Source organism: Mustela putorius, unplaced genomic scaffold (assembly GCF_011764305.1).
Source record: "Mustela putorius furo isolate JIRA1106 unplaced genomic scaffold, ASM1176430v1.1 tig00000698_pilon_pilon_pilon, whole genome shotgun sequence".
Taxonomy (NCBI): domain Eukaryota; kingdom Metazoa; phylum Chordata; class Mammalia; order Carnivora; family Mustelidae; genus Mustela; species Mustela putorius.
This window is the reverse complement of record NW_025421449.1, coordinates 2,311,238-2,336,185: the sequence shown is the minus strand read 5'-3', so window position 1 is coordinate 2,336,185 and position 24,948 is coordinate 2,311,238. Positions and strand designations below refer to the sequence as shown.

At 43.7% G+C, this 24,948-nt stretch overlaps 1 protein-coding gene across 7 annotated transcripts in view; it reads right to left on the bottom strand.

Moving 5' to 3' along the window:
• SGPL1 (sphingosine-1-phosphate lyase 1) overlaps positions 1–24,948 on the bottom strand; it is a 67,775-nt gene that overhangs the window by 19,213 nt on the left and 23,614 nt on the right. For all 7 annotated transcript variants that reach the window (XM_004769502.3, XM_013044284.2, XM_013044288.2 and 4 more), the window contains 4 exons: positions 11,962–12,127; positions 6,143–6,210; positions 2,908–3,055; positions 304–380 (listed from right to left, as the gene is read on the bottom strand). In XM_004769502.3, the coding sequence (XP_004769559.1) occupies positions 304–380; positions 2,908–3,055; positions 6,143–6,210; positions 11,962–12,127 (459 nt within the window). The remainder of the gene's footprint in view (positions 1–303; positions 381–2,907; positions 3,056–6,142; positions 6,211–11,961; positions 12,128–24,948) is intronic.

The following is a 24,948-nucleotide window of genomic DNA, read 5'->3' as shown; positions in this document are numbered from 1 at the left end:
TCTCATCAAAGTATGTCTTGTCATTAATAACCTCAAGTGATGGGGAAACAAGACACCCTTCCCCAGTAATCTGCCTTCTACATGGGGCACTGATAAAGCATGGAAACGTAAGTAACATTGTCCTTTTTTATGGACTGAAGATGTCTCTGACAATATTACCCATATTCACCTATGTATGGGTAAAGAGAAACTTTTCAACTATCCTTAAGTATTTTTTTTTTCTTATTACAAAAGGAAGGAGAAAAACTGAGGTAGTATGAAGGCCACAGACCACACACGCTCCCTTGGGGTGCCAGCATTCACCTTCACCAGGAGTTCGGTGAGCTCCTCAGCCCCACTGTACACCGCTCCGGAGGCTTTCCCTTCCTGCCAGAAGATGTCTGTAGAGAAAGGTAAGACCACTGGGTCAATAAGCAGGAACCTCCCCAAAATACAAAGAAACATCTCTGGGTACAAAAGAAGAAAAAAAAAACTTTTGAGTAGAAACCCAAAGGTGTTCTTATGTTAAATCAAGAAAAAGAATTCCAATAAAGACTTATTATCATAGCAAAATAAAGATGAAAGTGTGAAACTACCAATAATAGTGTGAAAAAGACAGTAGGAGCATCCAGGTATAATACAGTCCAATAACGATGCTGTCATCACCCCAGCGGCCTTCTACCAGTACCAAATTGTTCCTTTATCTAAACTCATTTTCTGGTCTCTGTATGGCTAACTTGACTTTTTTCTCCCCTTCCTATCTAGTCAAAGGAAGTGTGAGAACTACGATGAGCAGAGTTGGCAGGAAAATGCAGGGCGAAGTGCAAGATTTCAGTACACTATCATCAAAGGTGGAACCAGAGAACTGAATCCCTGACCAGACAAACCATGATGATGAACACACCATCAGCACCCTGGTCTCAGTGGCCCTGGCCTCGCACAAGCCCCAAACCCACCCACAATTCCACCTCCGGTCTAAGGTGCTTCTCCAAAGTCAGTCTATGTTCTATCAGTAATTCTGCTGATGTGGGTAGCAGGTACCTCTGATCCAATACAGTTGTGCCCTACTGAGAGTGGGCAGTGACAAAGCTACCAGAGACACACTAACTGAAAACTGTTGCCACGGGCCCCACAAAGCCACACTCTTCAGCTCCAGCAAGAGAGCAAAAGAATGAGTAGCGAACATCCAGACAGACCCCTCATTTTCAGCCAGCTCTGGCTTGATTCCATAGGACTTTCCCTCTTTCCTTAGAGGACACTGGACTGTCCCATGCATGTCTTCAGACCAGAGGCCACCAGCCCTTCAAAAATAGAATATGTGGTTTTGTTTCCTGTTATTTTACCGGTGCTACTGTCAATGACTCAGAAAAGGGAAGGCAAGGCAATATGGTGACAGGAATGTGCCCTGAAGATCAATGAAATCTTTAATATCCAGGTCTCATCTGGCTGATCCCCGCTTTATATCACCTATAAATTCTGGACTGCAGCTAATCTTATACTATCCAATGTCAAAATCTCAACACATGGCAATTAGAAATTTTTCAGTGTATTTGCTGTGGTATCCTAGATTGGAACCTAGAACATTAAAAAGGACATTGGTGGAAAAACTGGCAAAATAGGAACAGAATTTGCAGTTTAGTCAACTATTATTTTGACAAATGAATCACGGTCACTTTAGATGTTAACTTCAGGAGAAGCCAGGTGTATGGGAAACCTCTGTTCGTATGAATTTGCAAATTCTCTGCAAATCTAAAATTATGACAAACTAAAAAGCCTGTTTTCTAAAAGTACTTACAATACGATCTTACTCTGTAACAAACCTGCATTTGTGTTAATAGTCAACATTTTGGGGCACGTGGGTGGCTCAGCCAGTTAAGAATCTGTCTTTGGCTCAGATCATGATCTCAGGGTCCTGGGATTATGCTCTGCATCTGGCTCCCTGCTCAGTGGGGAGTCTGCTTCTTCCTCTCCCAGCTGCTAGTGCTTTATCTCTCTCTCTCTCTCAAATAAAATTTTTTTTTAAAAAAGAGTCAACATTTATTGAGCACTTACTACATGGCAGGTATTATACATTTATATGTATGACTTTATTTAATCTTTGTAATCATCTTTTCAAGTAATCCCCATCGTAGAAAGACAGAGACCATGACATAGGTTAAGTAATTCACCCAAAGTCACAGCTTAAATGGCCCAACCATGATGTGAATCCAGGCTATTCCATGGGCGACACTCTGTTTTAAAAGACCTTTGCATTTTTTTAAAGTAATCTCCATATCTAAGGTGGGGTTTGAATTCACAACCCTGAGATCAAGAGTCACATGCCCCCCCAACTCAGCCAGCCAGGGCTACACTCTTAAACATTAAGAACATTAAGCTACTTGGTATATTTATCCTTCCCTTACATGCATGCGTATATATGTATCTGCATGCGTATATATGTATCTATCTGTGTGTGTATGTTTGTTACACAAAAACACTATTAAAATTCATATATATACACATACATATATATATATATATATATACACACACACACGTGTGTAGGGGTGTGTGTGTGTATCTCATCTGTGTTTATCTTGTGATGATGGAATTTTCTTTTGTGCCTTTGTGCAGATTTCACAATTTCTGTAATGAATCTGCATTTTATTTTTATTACGTATATATTCTCTCTTTCGAAACAAACTATGTTTTATTCAGGCTCACAAAAGGAAATGGGACCAAGTTCCAGTTCCACTGTCTCTAAGATTTGTTTGCTTTATGGATGAAGGATGAATTTAAGCATAATTTTTATAATAAGAAATTCAGCCTCTGAGACACAATGAACATGTTAAGTTCCAGGGATGAAGCATTCTTCACCTACGACATTAAACAAGGACCAAACCGGCCACACTGGGAAAGCAAGCAGCGTGCGTTTGACCAGAATCATACCCATAGAGCTGTACTCCTTGAGCTTCTCCAGGACTGCAGCCGCACTCAGACCTTGCGAGGGCAGAGCTCTTACATACTCTTTGTCCACTTTCAGGAATGACATGTTCTTGCTTATATCATCCTTGGTCTTGTTCACCTTCTCTTGGATCTCCAAAGGGAAGAAAGGCAAAGTTAAAAAGGATATAGAAAAATACAGGCCAGGGAGCAGAAGAACCAGTTATGACTCCGAGTCAACCACTCTGGGCTGGGCGCCACACGGGTGCGACAGAACAGGGATGGTATTTTTTTCAATAGATACGAGGAGGTGCTGGCTGCTCAGCTCTTTGCTGGCATGTGAGACAGGCTCTTAGGAGTCTGAAAAGTCAACTTTCTTTCTGAAAGTCAAAAATGCATTCAGTTTCCCTCCCCCACCCCCTTCCTCTGGGATGCCCGACATCAGCCCTGCTTTACTGGGTTTGCTCGAGCCAGTGCCGGCACCTGTGAGCATGGTATCTGGACCATATCCGGGCCTGGCAGCAGCCAGTGTGTGAAGAAACAAAGGTGGAGCCACGAACGGCAGCCAGAAAATAGGCCACGTGCAGAAGGGATGCTGGTGCCTGTGCCAGTGATGGGCTCCGTCACCAGACACACACGGAGCACACCCAGAACGCGGAGGCCCTGTGCAACTCCCCACACGTGTGCACAAGACCGCTGGGGGCAAGGGGAGAGCGCACTCCCATCTCCTCGGTCTGTCTGCTGCCTGTACTCCCTGAGGCTTCAGTGCTAGGGGAGTGGCGGTCCTTTCCGTGTGGTTCATCAGCTACAGCTGTTTCTCCTTGGCCCTCATCCTCACCGCAAAAGCCCGTGCTTTCCCTTCCCCGTTGCCCAACAACCCCTGTGGGCCCAGGAGACACAGCGACCAAAACACACTAACTAGGCAGTACAAGTGAGAACAACTTCTGTTCTCACGGCGCTTCCCTGTAGCAGCAGACACAGAGAGTGAAAGTCAGGTGGTGGAAAGTGCTGGGGGAGGACAGAGCAGAGTTTTAAAAACACACCAAGCCAGCAGGGGCTGCTATCTGCACTAAGGGACCACTGAGGGTCAGGCCTGAAAGAGCGGCTGCAGGCCACGATCTATAAGCATTACAGCAAGACCATTTCAGCGACCTGTTTGTGAATGTCCGAGGCCCAAGATCTGACCCCAAATGTTGCAACTTTCCCATCTCTAGCTGTAGAGGATTAGAATAGGAGAGGTGCCTCCTAGATGCGGCCCCCAACGAAACCACAGGGAAAGCCGAGCCTGGGAACCAAGCCCACCAGGCTAGCAGGCAGGCAGCAGCAGACAGCGGAGGCCACGCCCAGGGTAGTGGGGAGACATGGGATTGCCATGAAAGCATTTTTAAAGTTGTACATGGACTGTACTGCCAAATGGAAAGCGCGCAGCAGGACCAAGCCATGGGACTAGGTAGACTAGTCTGCTGCTGTAATAAAACAGGCCTAGACTGCTGCTGTAATAAAACAGAAGAGACACGAAACGATGATGATCATATTAGAAAGCACAGCATATACCTTTCCCCCAGTGCCTGCCTCAGAGCCTCAATCATATTCTAATTTCCTCACTGCATTTATTTCAAAATGAAATTCTTGTGTATTTGTTCATGTAGCTATTTTCTGCTTTTCCCAGGAAAATTGCACAGATTGGGGACTTAGTCCCCAGCACCCAGAGCAGTACCTGATGCTGAGCACGGGCCTGCAAACCATCAGCTGAGTTAAGTGAATGTAGCGAAATGAGCAAGACAGGGACACATCATGCACACTCGCTCAAAACAAAGAATATCTCTGAGCCTCAAAATCTGCTTCTAAAAAATGAAAGGTGTCTGCTTAGTTTCTAAGTGCCTTCCAATTCTGTTATTTTATAAATTTAAGAACGGGTTTTGGAACCCTAGCATTTATTTGTCCCCAAATCTGAAACTGAAGGAGAAATGTGTGAAGAAAAAGCAAAAAAATACGGGGAATGGAAAGGGGAAATGCTAGTATCCTTTGAAATCCAGTCCACTCTCTACGGTCGCCCTCTCTCTATCCTTTAAGTCTAGAACGACTCAAGGAAATTTCATTTTAGGGCTTAAGATGATTTAGGGTCAAATAAAAGCCCATCTATTCCCATTCCCCTTTTCTACCCCAATGACTATTTCTGCTTCCCTATCAGGAAGTGAACCTGAAAATAAATACACAGTTACTGGAGAGTTAGTTAGCGCAGGGGTCTGAATGGATTTTGGTAGAAAGGCTAAAGCTAACTGACATCTCTTCTGATTTGGCCAGGAAAGGGGAAAAGGAAAAGGGAACTGAAAGCCAAAAGTGAAAGAGGGACAGGCAGGGCACGTAGGGAGACGAAGACATCAGAGGCTATGTGCCTTCCTAAGGGCTCACATGGGGCCTGCCCTATTTATCTTCTGCGATAAAGAGCCGGTGGGAAGGGTACAGAGGTAACGGTCTCATCCTCAGCATGGGTGAGGGGACAGAGGACACAGAGAAGAGAACATACTGTGCTACAGACAGGTACAAAGAGCAAGAGAACAGAGCTCTCTAAGTTCAAGACCTGGGACCCACAGACCACAGCTGGGATCTAGCCCCTGGCTATTCAGGGAAACACAGCCAGGCTCATCCCTTTACCTACCCATGGCCCTGTGCTGCTTTCCTGCTCCAGGGGCAGACGTGAACAGTTCTGACAGATATGGTATGGCCTGCAAAGCCTAGAATGTTTCCTATCTGGTCCTTCATGGAGAAAGTCTGTCAAACCTGCCCTAACCATGGAAGTACCTGACCCAGACACACATCTCAAGTTAGCACAGCCAAACACTGCTCAAAAGCATCATGCCACTTTGGTCAGCTTTCCTAATTGTAAATTCTGTCTCAACAGGTGTCACCTGTCTCCTTTGGTCAAACAGGTTGGAGAGAGGGTTCAGGTGGGTTTCTTAATCTTGGCACTTCAGACATTCTGAGCCAGGTAATTGTCTGCTGGGCCCCACAGGATTTTAGCAGCACCCCTGACTGTGTTCCACTGAGAGCCAACAGCATCCCACTCCAGTTGTGACAACCAAAGGCATCCTCAAACATTGTCAGATGTTCCCCGGTGGGTAGGGGGACAAAAATCACCTCTCGCCCTGGGGAATTCACACTAGGTTCAGTAAACAGAAAGAAGACGTCATGCTCATGGGGGTGGTGGGAGGGCAGAGAGATCTACACAGATTCCACTTACCTTGCGACCGATAATAGGCATCTTCCTGACAAGCTTAAAACATCTTTTTTTGAACCTTGACCACAAACCTAAAAGAAACAGAGGGTTCCGTTACCCGAATAAATTCCCACGGATAAGGTATGAACTCCTCAATGGGCCTCCTGCAACCTCACCCACCTACTGATCATAAAGGTATTCTCTCTGTTTTAAAAAACTGTTAAATTTAAACTGCCAAAAGTAATGTATTTACACGATTCAAATTTTTTAAAAATTGGGGTACCTAGGTGGCCCAGTCAAATTAAGCATCTGACACCTGGTTTCGGCTCCAGTCACCATCTTAAGCTCCTGGGATCAAGTCCGGAGTTGGACTCCACACTGAGCACAGCGTCTGCTTCAGATTCTCTCCCCCTCCTCCTCTGCTTCCCCCCCTGCTCATGTATACATGTGCAGTCTCCTTCTCTTTTTTTCTCTCTCAAATATGTAATAAATAAAGTCTTTAAAAATTTTTTTTTAATAAATACACACAGAGTTAAAAGTTTCTCTCTTGGGCGCTTGGCTGGCTCAATCATTTAGCAGCTGCCTTCGGCTCAGGTCATGATCCCAGGGTCCTGGGATTGAGCCCCGCATCGGGCTCCCTGCTCCACAGAAAGCCTGTGTCTCTCCCACTCCCCCTGTTGTGTTCCCTCTCTTGCTGTGTCTCTATCAAATAAATAAATACAATCTTTAAAAAAAAAAAAAGTTTTTCTCTCAAGGATTCCCCAGATTTTCATCCTACCCTCAGGTAAACACTACTACTCTTCACTTCTAGAATAGCCATCTAGAATTTCTTTATGCTTATACAAGCAATAATAAAGATAAAATCTTATTTGCCCCACCTTTTAAACAAAAGGTAGCATACGATAGCACTATACTAGACCTTGATACTCTATTTAGGCATATTCTCTTAAAACTCAGTGCTTCCTCATTCATCTTTTTTTTTTTTTTTTTTTTTTAAGATTTTATGTATTTGAGGGGCGCCTGGGTGGCTCAGTGGGTTAAAGCCTCTGCCTTTGGCTCAGGTCATGATCCCAGGGTCCTGGGATCGAGCCCTGCATCAGGCTCTCTGCTCAGGAGGGAGCCTGCTTCCTCCTCTCTCTCTCTGCCTGCCTTTCCACCTACTTGTGATCTCTGTCAAAAAAATAAAATCTTAAAAAAAAAAAAAAAGATTTTATTTATTTGAGAGACAGAGAGAGCACAAGAGGGGGAAGGACAGAGGGGAAGAGAGAGAAACAGACTTGCCGTTGAGCAGGAAGCCGGACATGGGACTCGATTCCAGGACCCTGTGGTCATGACCTGACCAGAAGGCAGACATTTAACCGACTGAGCCACCCAGGCACCCTAGCATTCACCTTTTTAGCTCTAAAGTAATCCATGATATGGATGTATCATAACTAATTTAACCAGCACCTTCCTGATGGACACTTAGAGGTTATTTCTAGTACTTCCTATTATCAACAACAGTGGAACAATAACCCTGCAGCAGGTACCACACACCTGACAGCGTGTCTACAGCATGAATTCCCAGTTCTGTTCCTAACAGAACACTAGGTCAAATGACATATGTATTACAGAGCTGCTGACCTTCCCAAAGTTCCAGATGCCCAACACCTCTCTTTCCTCCATGAACACAAATGACCAAGCCATGCTTTTCTTCAGGATCTATGCTCTAGCCTCTCTTCAACATACCCCCTGACAACTTTTCAACACTTACAGACTTAAACAGGCCTTCAGTATCACGGACACCAATCAGACTCCCTTCTGTCAGGCAGTACACAGGACAAATACGGAATTCTGATTCTATCCACTGCAAGAATTATAAATACATGGCATCCAAAGAGGCCATCGTAACTTTTAATAAATTCACACTCAATATAGGAGGCACCTAAGGATCAAGCATTAATAATTTGCTGAAGGCCACAGGTCACAACAGTGACACAGCAGGCATTTAACTGAAGTATTAATTTTCCTAGCCCTAGAACCCCAGGACTCTATGCTGCTTCAAACACAGAACAGAAATTCTCAGTTATCCCGAATGAGTCCATGAGGAATCTAGACCTAGCTTCTGTGCAGGCAGGAAATGAATGTGACCTTTTACTACATTTCTAGGAGATGGAGACGCTCCAGCTTCCCTAGCCAGTGGAGCACTCTCCAACAAGCATGGACTGTCTGTGCCTCCTTGGTACTGATTACACGACGCCCTGCATCTTTACTGCTTGTTTTTATGTGCGCTATAACCCTGCCTTTCCCCCTTGCCCACAGTGCCTACCACCAGTGTCAACACTCCATAACATCTGGGACAAAATCAGGGAACTGAGACCGAGAATGAATAAAAAGACAAAGGGACTGAAATCACTTGTTTGTAGGTTACTTTTTTGTTTAAATTTTGGAGTATTTCCTCTCGGGCCTATGTTCTACATACAGCTGCGATTTTACGGTATGTACAACCTCGTGTCCTTTTGTCACAGCCTTTTCTACATTAAAGATTCTTCCTAAACAGAGTTTTTAAAATATTATCATAATAGGCCATCAAATGAGTATAACTTAGCATTGGATATCTAAGATGCTTATTATCTGACCATTTCTAACAATGTTGAAGTTGTAAAGATTCATAGCACCTTCCTTATTTAGTAGATGAGGTAATTAACTAATGAGGAAGAAAGAGGTCAAAAACTCAGTAAATGGGAGTCACTTGTCCAGTAGTAGTCATGTGGCTAGGTGAAGGAGGCGAGAATAGACGGAGTGTGTGCCAGCTGTGAGATTAAACAGGACAGGTAAAAAGAAGAGAATACAAGATCAGAGACAGAGAAATTAGAAATGAAGAGATCATGTGATCATAACATAAAAAGATGATCTCAGAAGTCCCCAGAAGTACAGAAAGAAAAGTAATTATAGTGTTTATTGTAGTGTTTTAAGGTAATAAAATAGGAAATGCAGTGTAAGGACACCAAAGCATGGCTCTTTACAGGTGACAAATTCCTTTCACACAAACAAGGCCTCCTCAATACTGACATTACCCTATGAGTAAGTAAGGCGGGTGACACTTGGGCCCATTTTACTATGAGGAAACAGGCTAAGAGAGCTTAAGGGCGTTGTTCAAGGCGCCACAGTCAGAAACGGGCAGAGTGTATCACCTCCTCCTGCCACATAACTCTGATTTCTGTTCATGAACTATGGACAATCCCACAGTTAAATCAATGTCAAAGAATAATGATATGCGCTGATATCGCAGAGCAGAATTAGGGACGAGATAACACGCCTGAGAGCAGCTGACCCCTGCCAAAGCTCTCACTCCCATCCTCTTGACACTTCTAGTTCTTATCTACCCCAGTGTCCATCCTATGTTCCAGAATTATCCTCTCCTCTTAGACGTGTATTCAGAGTTTGAAAATCAACAAAATTTATCACTAGTCTAGACTTTAAGACTCTTCTGGGGCAATGGGCTGAAAATAACTCAATTGTGATAAGGACAATGCCTCTCCACGAGCAAGGTACTAAAAAAATGGCAATGCTGCCAAGGTTATCCCCAATCTCTAGAGGGAAGGCATTTTGATCAGTGTCTAAAATTCAAGTTAGAAGTTACAAAATAAAAAGTGTAGGGTGTGTATATGTGTTAAACTATAGGAAATTGCTGATATTCAAAAATGCTGACCTGGGGTGCCTGGGTAGCTCAGTGGGTTAAGCCTCTGCCTTTGGCTCGGGTCATGATCCCAGGGTCCTGGGATCGAGCCCCGCATCGGACTCTCTGCTCGGCAGGGAGCCTGCTTCCCTTCCCCTCTCTCTCTCTCTGCCTGCCTCTCTGTCTGCTTGTGGCTCTCTCTGTCAAATAAATAAATAACATAAAAAAAAATGCTGACCTATTGAAACAACATTTTTTATGTCTGGTTCAACTGGATTCAGATACAGAAAAAAGATACCTGTGTGTACACAGTGGTTGGCTCTAGGTAGCAAGATTTTCATTTAGTTCTTATGGATTATTGGCATTGCCTAATTTTCCGCGATGAACCTGTACTACTTTTATAATAAGAAAAAAATGTATTTAAAAGGACTTAAATAGCTCGGAGTTGGGCTTACGAAGATTTCCATGGCACATACCATCAATACACTGCTACGGGTAATTTTCTCACGGAATGCATGGAGGCCAGTATATTCTGTTTGGAACAAGGCAGGTATGTAAGTATCAGGGTCTAAGGTGGCTGTGGGCAAAATGCACACAGGCACCGTGGCCTGCAGGACTAAAAACAGAAGTCAATATCTAAAGCAAACACTAATCATAGTGAAGAAATATAAACTCAAGATCTGGAACCTTACGTTGGTTTTAATAAATGCACTACCTTAAAAGGAAAGGTACACAGACTGATGGCCAGCAGGAGCTGGGGGGAGAGGGTGACAGGGAGTTATATAGTGGGTACAGGGTGTCAGTGTGGGATGCTGAGAAAGTTCTAGAGATGGACAGTAGGGATGGCTGTGCAAAAATGAGAATGTACTTAAAAATGGATAAAAGAATAAATGTTATGTACAAATATTTTATCACAATAAAAAAGAAAGGAAGAAAAGTCTATTTATTGCTACTCCTTAGAGTCCTCTGGAATAAGTTACTTCACCTGGAAGGACAAGATGGAGCAGAAACTGAGGACAGGGTTTTTACAGCCGGAATGGACTAAAATGTAGACAGGGCAAGCAGGTCTCATTTCCACCTTCATTAAGCGCAATGTTTACTGCACCTTAACAGCAATGGTTACTAGAATGGCTCAGTGGCTATCTGCAGGGTAAACAGGTAAAAAAGAAACTGGCTTCTAAGTTAACCTTCCTGGGGGAGAGAAGAAAAGCAGGAAAAGTATAGTTTAAGAGCCCCTTCAAACAGATGTTATTAGGGAAGCAAACAGTCATGGACATTTTAAACAAATGAGATATGACATGCAATTCTCTTCAGTGGTGTTGGTTTTTCATCCCAAGGAAATTAACTCAGGCACTCTACTAAGGATGGGGAAGGGGTGCAGAGGAGAGGTCTAAAACACCCAGCGCCACTCCTATTTTACTTGTTAAGCACAACCTGCAAGAGGAAACGATTCACAAGGAGGGAACAGGCAACCAGGCTGGGAAGGATGGAGGACTTACAATCCCATAACTAATAGACTTCTCATCTTCCTCTGCACTCCCTGAGAAGTGGCCTCCTCTTCCCCATGTCAGTTTGGCTCCCTGAGTAGTAGTGCACTACCCTGCTGCCTGGAAGTTCGAAGTACACTGTCCCCTGACATCCGTGTTTAACTCCAAGAGGACAGGGACCCTGTACGACTTGTGCAGACAACCCCAGAGCCCAGTACAGTGCCTGGCACACAGCGCATACTCGTAGGGTCACTGCAGGAGTGCTGTTTCAATTTCCCATAATCTATACTAAAAAGATGGCCTAAAATGAACGCAATAAATTCCTGCTTGGGGAACTCCAGGGTATGCAATTATGTTCTAGGCAAGAAACTAAAAATGAGAAAGTTCATTTAAGCCATGCTCTGAGATACCTGCGGATCCTTACAGTAACTACTTTCTTGGGAGTTTTTGTGCAAGCTGCAAATCCAGAAGGATCAACAAGAGCAGTAACAGACACATGAGAGTAGCTATTATAACTTTACGTATGGAGTCCTACTATAGCTTCATGGTCAGAAGATAATGTCCCACTCCCGTTTAAATAGGTTTAAAAAATCAGAACCAAATCAGAAGGCAAAAAATTCATCCAATCCATCAGCCATGGGTTCTAAGGCTGGTGAGACTCCACTGTACCTTTCCAGGAGAGGGGGAGGTGTACTTACTCTCTGGCTGGAAGACAAAATCGTAGGCCCAGACTGCGAGCAGGGTGCACAGGACACTCCAGGCAATGAGCTGCCAGGGCTCATACTTGGTACAATGTCCGTTTACATAATTCTTGGCCTTTGTGCAATACACTTCCAAAATCTCAAAGTAGGGCTCAAAAGCCTTCTAGAAATACAAGAAGAAGAAAAAAAAAGAAACATGACATTCAGAAAGAGAAAGTCTGTTCTTCATCTGTTCCTCAGCTCTCATTTTTCAAGGGCAAGGCCATTCAGGATCTGGCCCTACCCCAGTAATAATCTTATCTTCCTCCACCATCCTCCAGGCTTCTGCTCCAGGCGCTCCAGGGTACACTGCCCCTCACGAGTCAGGTGGACTTTGACAAGGTATTTGATCCTCTGCCTGGTCTATAAAACAGAAGGTTCTGCGGGATCATCATCTCCATCTTGAAGCTTCACTGTGACTACAGTATCCATCGTCCCACTCTCCTAGCTCCCCCGAGCCCGTCTTCCCCTCCTGCTCTGCTTTATTTGGATCTTTCCCATCCTCTAACCCAGGGGTCAGCAGATTGTTTCTGAAAAGGCCAGAGAGGAAAGGTCTCAGGCATCCCAGGCTGGCTGGTCTTGTCACAAGGACTCGGCTCTGCTGCTATGGCAGCAGCCCCTGATAGCATCCCAGACAACGGGAAGCCAACGACCATGGCCGTGTTCCAATAAGTTCATTACAGATGCTCAAATCTGCATTCCACAGAATTGCCCATATCACCAAATACTCTTTTTATAAAAACCATTTTCACAATGTAAAATATCATGCTTAGCTCTTGGGCTGTACAGAAAGAGGCAGCAGATGCTTCCAATCTCCATTCTCACATCCAGCTTGGCTAACACACTCTTAGAGCAGAGACAGAAGCTTACTGCTACGTGTGTCCCTCGCAACAGCCAGCATGAGCAGGAATAAAGTCCTCTGCCCTGATCAGCTACCAAACCCTCACAAGAATGAATCTCTCCCGCTCAAATCTCAAGTCTCCCCTTGTGCCGCCCCACAGAGCCTAGCTCCAGGTGGCCTGCACTTGGCCTACTCCTCTGTTTTTATATTCTTCACTGTGCCTGAAGCCTGAGTCCTTCAATGCCCATCAGATATATGTGTCATCTCCCCAAGCCCCAAAACTGGTTCATCTGACAGTTTGTTCCTCACTGGCTTATTCCATGTTTACTAAGCATCCCCAGTGCTGGAGCCTTAAGATAAACACCACAAGTTTTTGCCCTCACTGAGCTTACAGTCTAATGGGAAGCGGGGGTGTGTGTGTACGCATGTGTGTGCGTGTGTGTGCCCACACAGGCATACACATGAAAACATACACTGGCAGACATATACATGTAAACTCTTCAGGATAAAAAGTATTTAAGGGGGCGCCTGGGTGGCTTAGTCAGTTAAGCATCTGCCTTCAGCTCAGGTCATGATCCCAGGGTCCTGGGATCAAGCTCCACATCCAGGTCCCTTGCTCAGGGGAGACCATGTTTCTCCCTCTCCCTCTGCCTGCCCCTCCCCCCTCCATGCTCGCTGGTGCTCTCTCTCTCTCTCTCTCTCTCCCCTAAAGAAAAGAAATATTTTTTTTAAAGTATTGAAGTAAAGTGCTAAAAGAGACCACTAAGAAAAAAGGCCTGTCCAACTCTACCTAACAGGAGACAGGGAAGATATTATTAGAAGGGTAAAAGAACTACCAAGGAAAATTCTCTTGGCAGAAAAGTTAAAAGAAAAAAAAAGTCATAACCAGGAAGAGAAGAGGAACTGCAAATGCATAAAGAAAGTCTAGGAACAGCAAAAAAGTTCTGCATAGTGCGAGCAGCGTTGAGGACAGGGAGCTACGTGTGTCATCAGTACTAGGCCCCCAGCACACAGCAAGTGCTCCACAAACACTTGGAGGGTAGCCGGCGGCGACCCAGCATGCGTGTCAACACGTCAGTCGGAGAAGAGAGGCTGGCAGAAGTAAACTAGGTCCAGATTAAAAATGGTCTTAAAAAAAAATATGGAGAGTGGGAATATAATTTGATAGGTACTTTTTATAAAGCAATTTGTTAGTATCTATTGATGTTTTCAATGTACATTCATTTTGACCCAGATATTCCACTTTTTGGTATCTACTTGCTTTTCATTGTGCACAGAGACAAGGATAGTCATTTCAGGCTTCTCTGTAACAGTGAAATATAAATACCACAAATGTCCATGCGAAACAAACTATAATACATACCCTAATGTATTCATACTATGCAGCATTTAAAAGAAAAATCTAAATGAATTACTTAGAAAAATTTCTAGAACATAATGTTGAGTGTAAGAAAAAAAAAATTGCAGAACCACAAGAGCAAACAAAAGGTTGTTAATCAGGAGAGTACTTTTTTTTTTTTTAAAGATAACTTGATGGGAGATGAAGGAGAGGACAGAGGTCAGAAACACAAATCCCAGTTAAGAGGACTGCTGAAACAGTTCAGGGGAGAAACAAACTAGGTTTGACCTTAAGCAGTAGGACACTGGGGCTGAAAAGCAGCACAGATTAAAAACCCCTTTTGGAGGTGGCACAAACAGGGTTTGCTAACTTCAGATACAGGAAGTATGGAGTGGGAAGAGTACACGTAATTCCAAATGTTCAAGTTTAAGTCTGAGAGAGCAGGTGAGTGGTGTCAGCACTAAGCCCAGCAGACTAGAAGAGAAAGGGAAACTGAAGAAGGTAAAGGAGATTTTGCGATAAAGATAATGATACTGGTTTGAGTTATGTTCCTGTTGGATATCTACCTGCAGTGTTCTAGTAGGAGCATGAAAGCCGAGGAGGACAGGTACTCAACAAATGTGTATTGAAAACATTTCTATCCTTAGCAATTAGGCTGCAGTGTAAGGTCATTAACATCGGGCAAGTGCTAGGTTCCCTAGAGGGCCAACCATGGAAACCCAGCTGATCTGCAACCCCCCTCATAGTTCTTGGCCACTCCCCAGAGTCCACTGTTGCTATCAACAGCCTCAATCCTGCCCAGCAGTGACAGTGTCGGTCAGGACCTGGGGAAGACCAGAAGAGCCTACCCATCAGCAGAGGTGTGTCCTTATTTCCATCATTATGAAGAAATCTTCTAGTGTTAAGGCTAGGACGAAACCAAATGGTTAAAGAGTATATATGGGGTATCTGTTTGGCTCAGTCAGCAGAGCATGCGACTCTGATCTCAGGGTCATGAGTTCAAACCCGACACTGGGCATGGAGACTACTTTAAATAATAATAAATACATGAAATGAATAATGTATACAAATGGAATGACAGAAGAAATAATCATGCAGATCATCTTCTCCTCCTGTGATCCTAGTTCCTAATTTACCCAGAAAATAGAGCTTACCTAGGTCAAAAGGTGCCTGTAGATATCAATTTTTCACAGCACATAACAAAAAGTAATATAACTAGTATCAGGGAGAGAGCAAAGAATCAGCAAATGTAATCTGTGTTAAGTTTTACAAAGCCTATTAAGATATGAACGCATTCCTTTCTAACATTTATAAAATTACATTTCAGTGAGAACGTATTTTCTTGGTAATTGCTCTAAGAGGATAATGGGAGTCCTTAAATTCCAAGTCCTTAAATATATCTCCTTAGAAAGAGATCTGTTTCTATATTCTCCTTCTCCCAAGACAGAATGCTGCTGGCCTTGGAAAGGTCCTAGTAAGCTGTCTGGTAGACAACTAGATGGTCACAGAAATCAAGTCCTAGCCTCAGCCCAAGGTCCTGCTGGTTACCACAAACAACCTAGGTTCCATCCCCAGTGAATAAACACCTCCTGGCACTAAGAGCTCATGGCTTTATAGGGCTCTGGGGCTAATGCACACCATCTCCTTGGAAAAAAGGATGAGGCAGCTCCTTGGGGCCTTGCATGTGGCACAAGCCTCAGGCCGGGGCCTGATGCAACACGGCAGCCCTAGAGAAGCATACAATCCCAATGCTGAAGGGAACCCTAGAGATCAAGGCCACATTTGCAAGTGCACAAACAGAGGCCCCGCGGTGAGACAGCCATGCTAAGCCTAGCCACAGAGGCTGTGTCCAAGCCCGGGCCGCCAGCTCAGGGATCAGGGTTCTTTCCTGTTCTTCATTCTAAGTGTCTATAAGCAGATGGTCACTTAACATGTTACCATCCAGTGCCATCCCACAAGCTTCCTTCTCACAAGTTGTGTTTTTGGCAGAACCTACCCTGGATATATGTACAGTTCAGAGCAAACAAAAATGGTAGAAGTAGGTCATGACTACAGATATAAACACACTTAGAAATAGCACAAGAACATAATATCAATACAATTACTACTTCCCACCATGTCTTCCTGTTTACAGAAATACATTTTTGGGGGTCAATATACACCTGCATATGTGTTAATAGTCAATATTTGGGCTTTTATTTCAACCTAATCCACACATTTGTCTCTGGAAACAAAAGAACCACAAGTGGACATCTGTGAAGGCCACTGGTTTGTCGTGCCCTCCAGGTAAGTATTTCACCAATATGTGCCTCTGCCCTTCACCTAGAGGAAGGGACATAGGATAACAGTCACACAAGAAAGAAATTGTGTCTGTGTAGATGTGCATCTGTGTGTGTGGGGGGGGGATACATGTGGGCATGTACCTCCAACCCTGAACAGAGCAATTTTGGTAAAATTTCTACAAGGAAAGCATTCCTTCCTCCGCAGTTTGTTATCAGATTGGGAATGTATTCCCCTGGAGAAAACCAAAATAAAACACTTTGCTCACTAGCATATTTAAAATGATGACAAAGAAAACCATAAATCTTATTAAAATAGAAAGAAATATAAAGATTCAAAAGGGTAACTACTTTAAGGAGCTACTGTCAAAGATGAATAAACTAACTGGCTCTTCTCTTCTTAATTCTTTCCAATTTCCCATCTAATGATTAAGTTTTAGCTGATGCCTACAAACCACCAAAATAGTACTCAATAATCCTAATCATTATCAGACAAAAGGCAGCAGCTAGGATTTATGGGAACTTAGTGGCCCTCTTAGTCCCAATCATACTGCACTCTTCCAACCCCCAAATCACTTCAAAGGAGCAAGACACTTCCATATAAAAGTAACACAATAGTAAAAGTCTACAAATTCTGTAAATTTGGGACATGTGCCTTTTTATTTTTTTTATTTTTATTTTTTTGAGAGAGAAAGGAGGAGATGGGAAGGGGCAGAGGGAGACAGAGAGAGAGAGACTCTTGAGCAGGCTCCACGCCAAGCTTGGAGCCCAACATGGGCCTCGATCCCATGATCCTGAGATCATGACTTGAGCCAAAATCAAGAGTCAAGATGCTTAATCGACTGAGCCACCCAGGTGCCCCTGCATGTTAATTTTTAGACCACAGGACTTCATACTTTTCCTTTTTTTTTTTTTTAAGATTTTATTTATTTATTTGGGGGGGGCACGAGCAGGGGGAAGGGCAGAGGGAGAGGGAGAGCAGACTCCCTGCTGAGCAGGGAACCTGATGCGGGGCTCCATCCTGAGCTAAAGGCAGAGGCTTAGCTGACTGACCTGCCCAGGCACCACCAGATCCACACTTTATCATTCCAGACCTGCAAAGTATATTTTACAACCACCTAGCACACAGCAACAGAATGGTAGGAAACCAAAACAAAGGTTTCCAAAATAAAACCTAACATCTGTTACTTGTGCTGCAGGTACATTTTTTTCTCTTCTTTCTTCGTTCTCTTTTTAAATGTTCAAACCACTAACTTGATTCTGCATCCCTCTGAATGGATCACAGCCTTCAGGTTTAAAAGCAGGGCCTTACTGTGAGTCTACTCCTGGCTTCTCCAAATAGAGAATACACTTGTGAAACGCAGAAGTGGGAGTTAACTGGAGGTATGTTACACTCTCCACATTCTCAGTGGTTTTTGCTCTTAAGATTTATTCTCTTCACGTTTGTAAGTCCGGCATTATGACGTCATGAGCTAACGGTCAGTTGAAGAGATGCTGAATCTTTCCATCACAGGTTCCTCCCCTACTGGTCCCAACCCACAGCCACTCCCAGCGACCGCTAACTCTTTCAGTTCCCACATCCCTCCAGGAGAGAAGACTCCACAGGCAAACTTCCCTCAGTGGCACTACCCACACCCTTCCCCCAAAAAACCCTCTTTGAGAACTAGAACTGCACTTGGCCAACAGCCAATTAGGCAGTGATATTTCTTGCCCATTGATTTTGACCAATGCATACTAGAAGAAACACTCTAAGAATGGACAGGACTGAAAGAGAAAATCCATCCAGCAGACAGCGCTTCCTTCCTCGGAGCTACTACAAATAACAACAATCCTCTCTCCATCATCTTGCAGGGCGAACCATCTGTACTGGCTTTGTTCAAGAGCTTGGGCATCTCAGCTCAGGCGGCTCCCTGCGCTGCCTCCCACACTTTACGAGAAGATCTCAGGGCTACGCTGCCTGCGCTACACACATGTCTACTGCTCTCCACTTTTTCCGCCACAGGACAATTAGTGTCTGAGCACCTACTATCCCCACAGCGTTATCTTACAGGGATCAGAGATCACCAGTTTGTTTTCACTTGTAACTTTCTCTTTACTTCAAAACTCCAAGACTAGGTGACCCCCTGATCACAGAGGGACTAGAATGAAGATGGGGAAGGCCCCAGGGGCCATGATAAACACGCACAGGAAAAGGTGAAGCACTTAAAAGCATTAACTCATTTGTAAAGAATACCCAGTGATATTTATAGAACTTAAGTTTTTAACCAGGTTTCACATTACTTTATGTGTACTTTATAGCCTCATGAGGTTCTCAGATTAAGAATGAATATTTCAGGGCACCCGGGTGGCTCAGTTGGTTAAGCGACTGCCTTCGGCTCAGGTCGTGATCCTGGAGTCCCAGGATCAAGTCTGCTTTTCCCTCTGACCCTCTCCCTTCTCATACTCTCTCTCTCCCTCTCTCTCTCAAATAAAGAACTAAAGTCTTTAAAAAAAAAAAGAATGAATGTTTCACAGGCGCCAGGGTGGCTCAGTCAGTCAGACATCTGCCTTCGGCATGGGTCATGATCCGGGGTCCTGTGATCAAGCCCCCCATTAGGCTCCCTGCTCAGCTGGAAGTCTGCTTCTCCCTCAGCCCCCCCTCAACTTGTGCACTCTTGCACTCTCTCACTCTCTAATAAATAAATAAAAAAGAATAAATGATTTGAGAAAAAAAAGAATAAATGGTTTCACTTCATAGGTGGCAAAAAGTGAAATCAAGATAGGGTAAGTTTGCTTTATAGTAAGTAATAAGGAGCAAAGTGAGAACTAAAACACGGAGTTGATTTTCAAGACGCCCTGGACCCTCTCCCAGGGCTCCAGGACACCATATGTAACTAAACATTAACTGGAGGAATCGGACCTGAAAGAAGAGAACTCAAGGAAACCAAAACGCTGTGAGGCTAAGCAGAGGAACCAGCAAGTTATTCCAACGTATGTTCTGCTTCCTGACCCTCCCACATCAAAGAAAATCAGGCTAAACATCAGAGAAAAACATTCCCACTGTCAGAATGATTGACTCTACTAATAATTTCTGACAGAGACATGGATTTCTCGCCAAAGAAAATGTAGCAATTTTGCTCAGTTGATTATTACCCAGCACAAAATCTGCGAAGGTTTTTTGGGTCAAAGCTAAAGTGCCCACGAACTAGTTTCCCTAGTTTTCTTCAGTTCCCGTCACAGCTTGGGCCCCTCCAAATGCTTGCTCATCCAAATGAGGGCTGCCGTCCACGACGAAGACCCGGGTTCAAGTTTAAGTCTGTCACTTGCAGGAGGGAAAATTCAGAACAGTGATTCCTATCAATATCACTGCAGGGTCACTCTGAAACTGGGATTCTGGGAAAGTTGCTTTGCTACAAAAGCTTCACCTCCCTATCCCAGCACGGTGACTGCTCTGCATTTCCGTGTGCCTCAGCTCGGGTTATTTCTCAAGAGTCAATCAGCACCAAGCGGCATTAGCCAATTGCACTGTGAGTTAACGCGTCCCAGAGGCAGAGCTGTCAGCCCTGGTGGGGGAGAACGACCAAGTAACTGTTTCCAGACCTGACCTCTCTACGGCACCAAGTGCTGATAAGAATACAAACAACAGAGAAGGCATAATTTTTATATCTCCTATAACACGTTCAACACGGCGGAAACACGAGATCTATTGGTTCAACTAAAGTGAAATAATTCTAATACTGCATCCACTAGGACTGCTCTGTACGGTCCTAGGGAAGATCCTGTCTCACCTCTCCCACACCTCTCCTGGTGGCAGGGGCTCAAACCCGAGGAGGACAAGGGCACGTATCTGTAACCAGCGGGCACACACCAGCACCATTCAGATGAACTCACAACGCACCTCACGTCATTGGCCGCCGGAGGCAGCAGGGAGTTTCAAGACTAGCACAGGGCCCTTCTCCACCCCTCAGAGATGAACACACTGAGGCTGAAGCTCACATGACTTCCCCATCCCCTGCTGTGGTAAAAGAAAAATGACTGAGACTCAGTCGCCACACTTTGTGGCTATCCGTCTTTCAGATGACTGTTTAACATCGCCAAGTGTTCCTGGAAGTGTCAGTGAGGGCCCGGCCACATCGTGCACAAGACCACACACTGCTCCCTGCTTTTATCCTTAAGCCAAATACTAATGGGAATCAAAATCTCCCACCCTGCAACGCTGCAGACAAAAAGCACTGGTTTTCTTTTTCCCTCCACTTTCTTTATACCCGATACAACTACACACCTCACCACTCTATAGTTTTTCCCGAAGAGCCAGAAATCCGAGCTTTAAAGCAGGAATGGGCTGCTGAGGAAAAGAAGACCTGTCTTACCGAGTTCACCCTTTGCCTTAATGCCTCAAGATCAGAGGGTATTTAAAGCCTGGGACTCAGGTCAAGGAGTAGAGCTAAGACACAGAAGACACCAAAGAGTTAATGTAGTCATTCTTACACACTTCTGCCCTAAAAACACAGAAAACAAAGCAAATTAAATCTGGTTCCCTTTCATATCATATTCCACAGAACTTCAAAGTGCAAAGTAAACAGGTAAGAAAACACTATTGTTTTTGGAACCTTAAAAGGCATTAAAGTTTATCAGCAAAACCAGATCACAAGCCCAAAGGAAAAACTCCCTTGGGTCATTAAAGAAGTAAGAACTGAGCAACAAAACCAAACAGTCATCTGACTGCATTACAGAACTTTTTGAAGGGACTGAATCATCATTTCTTAGGTGGTAAAGAACAAACCATATACTTCTTCCAAAATTCCACCACATGTGTGGAGGTCATCGCAACGAGCTTAACGGTCCATGTTTGCCCTGCCAGCCACGCCTCAAGAGTCAGAGGTACAGCTGTACTGCTCCATAACACTTAACACGTCTAACTGCTCTGCACTTAGCACTGGAGAAGCACTGGAGAATTCAGATAAGCCCCTGACCATCACTGAGACATAATCCTGGCCTCAGAAAGGGGACAGACGTGCAGCGCTAGAAGTGTACTCATGGAAGACCAAAGCTTCTGAGCTCATAAACGGTGATGACAGCCCTAAACACTGCCAAACGGGTGTGTAAATTCTGCATTTATTTACTTGTGTTGGGGGTAAAGACACTGAGTGAAGACTGATGCAAATTCTGTCACTGAAGACTTGGAGCCCTTCTCTTCTGTGATGCATCAGAAAGGCACCCATGCAAGCTTCAACCAGAGAAAGCGAACATGCAGGAAACCAAGTTCAGTAAGCCGGGGCACAGGCTGAGGGATGCTGAGGTAAGAGCCTTGCTGAATACATTCTCACCCAAACGCAAGGAGGGAAGATGGTGGCAGTGGGGGGAGGTCTGTTCAAACTTGACAGCTACGAACTTCCAGAGCCTTTTACAGTAGTAGCTAAATAACTGTGCACGTACATATAAGCTACCTTTCAAAGTACAAAAGGAGTTCACTATCCTCTGGTCAATTAATGGGAACTCCTTGGATTACAAATAAGGAGCAGCAGAAATAATCCCGTATTCTTCACACATTAACGGAAGTCTTGACTTCCCTGCAAATATCCCAGCTGGGGAAGGAGTCACATGGCCTCTCCCTTACCATCCTTATTTACTGATAGGATTTCTACCTTTGTCACTGAGCTCAGGTGCCTACCCTTTCCATATTATAGTTCAGAAATCTCCATTTCCACCATCATGCTGCTATGAGACAAGAAACATTGAATCTGTGCTGGGAAGCTTAACCTAAGTTAAGCCACAAAGGCTCCTTCTCTGGAGATTCCTAACGTGTAACCTTATTCAAAAGCACAAATCAAAGACCTGTCCCTGGGTCTCTAACCAGCCATCAGGGAATATAAACACCCACTGGAAAATCTGCTTTCAAAACCTAGTCACAAAGAAGCTACTTTTTAAAAAGTGAAGAAAGGTCCAAGTTTAATAGTAACACCGGGAAAAGTTTCTGACTTTTCTGATAACCTGTTGAAAGTGCAGAAGATGTGTGCTTCCAATGGAAAATTATACATTATCTAGGAACTCCCTTAGGTTACCTGATTTTGACTGTAAGGAAGTTATTGTACAACCCTTTAAGTTGTATGTAATTACAGCAATTTAAACTATTCTTTATCTATAAACATGTAAAATCTGCCAGGTCTGGTAATGGTTCACGTGACTTCCCTCTTCACTAGGGAAGAAACCAGTTTGGGTGCTCTTTACATATTCATTTTAATATCCATGACCTATAAATGTGTTTGTTCTTTAGACCTTTCCTTGAAACAATTATAACATCTTCCAGGTTTCCTCATTATAAGCAAAATAAAAATTTTAATGTGTTTGTTTTATATTTGTATCAGTGTCATGATTTTACCTTTTTTTGAAAATTATCTTTCAACAAAGGCTAAAACCCATAGGTCCCCAAACACCCCCCACCAAAAAAATATCTGGGAACATGAAACCTGTAAATAATTACAAAGGTTTCAGAACATCCTGAAGGCCAGTCATTGGGGTCTATATTCCCTAGGTTAATAAACCCCTCTTCAAAATGAATCACAGCAATAGCTTTAATATGACAAAGTATCCTATTATATGTAGAGTAAACCCAACTCCCCTATGCTGCCTGGAGGTGAGAACTATTATCCATTACTGAAAATTGGGAAAAGCCTTATGATTATAACAAAATGGAATGAAATTCTGATCCAAGCTACACAATATGGATAAACCTTCAAAACATCATGCTAAGTGAACAAAACTATTTCATCACAAAAGACCAGACACTACAGGATTCCATTTATATAACGTGTTCTGAGTAAGAAAATCTACAGACAAAAAGCAGTTTGGGGGTCACCTAGGGCTGGGGGACTGGGAGCACATAAGGAAGTGACTGCAGAGATAAGGGGTCTCCTCTGAAAATGTTCTGAAATTGTGGTAACAGTTGCACAACTTTGTGAACACAGTGAAAAGCAATGAACTGGGTGCTTTAAAAAAAGAAACAAAAAAAGGCATTATGACCCAGCAGTTCCATTTACTCTCACCACTGTTCTCTCAGCTAAGACCAACCACCTAAGATTCACAGGCTTTCTTTAAAAAACAAAACAAAGCAAAAAAAAAAAAAAAAAAAAAAAATGCCTAAAGGCCTTTCTGAAAAAAAGCTGTGGTATGGGCCAAAAACAGCAGAAACTCTGCAGTTCCAGAAACAGAGAGCAAAGCTTTGGACTCCAAGTGAAACCAATCCTGAGTATCTGAAGATAACTCAGAAATCTGTAGAGCAATTATGTATAAACTAGACAAAGCAGGTCATTATTGCCTAAAGGTATGTATTTTTTAAGAGTCCATAAACAGAACTACTAACTGCTAAAAGAATGAAATAAAACAAACAAACAAACAAACAAAAAACACTTTCTCCCCTGGCAGCTCATAAACCAGTGCTCCAGCCACTACCAAGGATATGAAGAAAGGACAGCCGGTTCTGGGTGCTGTTCTGAGCCGACACTCATCACCACTCCTGGAGACTCACTGAATGTCTGTTAATCGTGTCCTACAAACAGCTGCGGTGCCCTGGAAAGTCTGCACTGGTGAGCAGAGGCTTCTACTCTACTAATGTGAGCTCTGTGCGACCTCTGGCATATGATTGAGCCTCTATGCAGCTGGATTTTGCTGATTTGCAAAAACAGATGCCATTGTTGTCATTCAACAAAAAGTTCACAAGACAAACAGACACCTCAAGTAGCTACTCATAGGGTGGCTGTGACTGCGCAGTCAGGGGGTAAGAGACTGACTGCCGATAATGAACACTTACTAAATATTTGATGAACCTGAATCTCTGATGATAAATGCTTTCCTTTCCTGCTCAGTGAGCAGCAAGGCAAAGTGAGCTCTGCCATGTCCCCAGCGAAGTCCCACAGGCAGAGCAGGGAGAGGTTCTAAGTGGTTTGCTTCCCCTGCCTACATCGTACTAGCTTAAGTACTATCTTACAGATGCCGATGTTTAATAAGACAGAGGTAAGTCAACTCTCAGCCTCCAACTAACTCAATCAGAAGGTTGCAAGCGCCCTCTCACCTACAAAACAGGATTATATTGGTTACCTACTCCTGTTTACAGATCACAAGCCTGATTTCAGGCATGGGGATAGATTGCTGTTTGATTACTACTGTTATGACTCTTGGGAAAGCACTTGAAATCACAAGTTTATCAAAAAGGGCTGGGTAGCTTATTCCTAGGCCTTCGTCCACCCTGGCTGCAATGCAGCTACACAGGGAGCAGGTCCCTGGAGGCATTCTTGTTTTTGGTCTCTAGAGTCCTTCTTACTAGAGTATGAAAACAGAATTTTCTATTTGCCTCAATTGTTTCAGCACCAGTAAGACTAGAACTCACAGTGGTTTTAAAAGAGAATATATCAGTCCTCTCTGCCAAAATGCATTTCAAAGGAATACATTTAAATGCTTTCAGAAAAGCCTCCAGAAAAAAAAAAAAAAAAAAAAAAAAAAAAAGGTCTCCC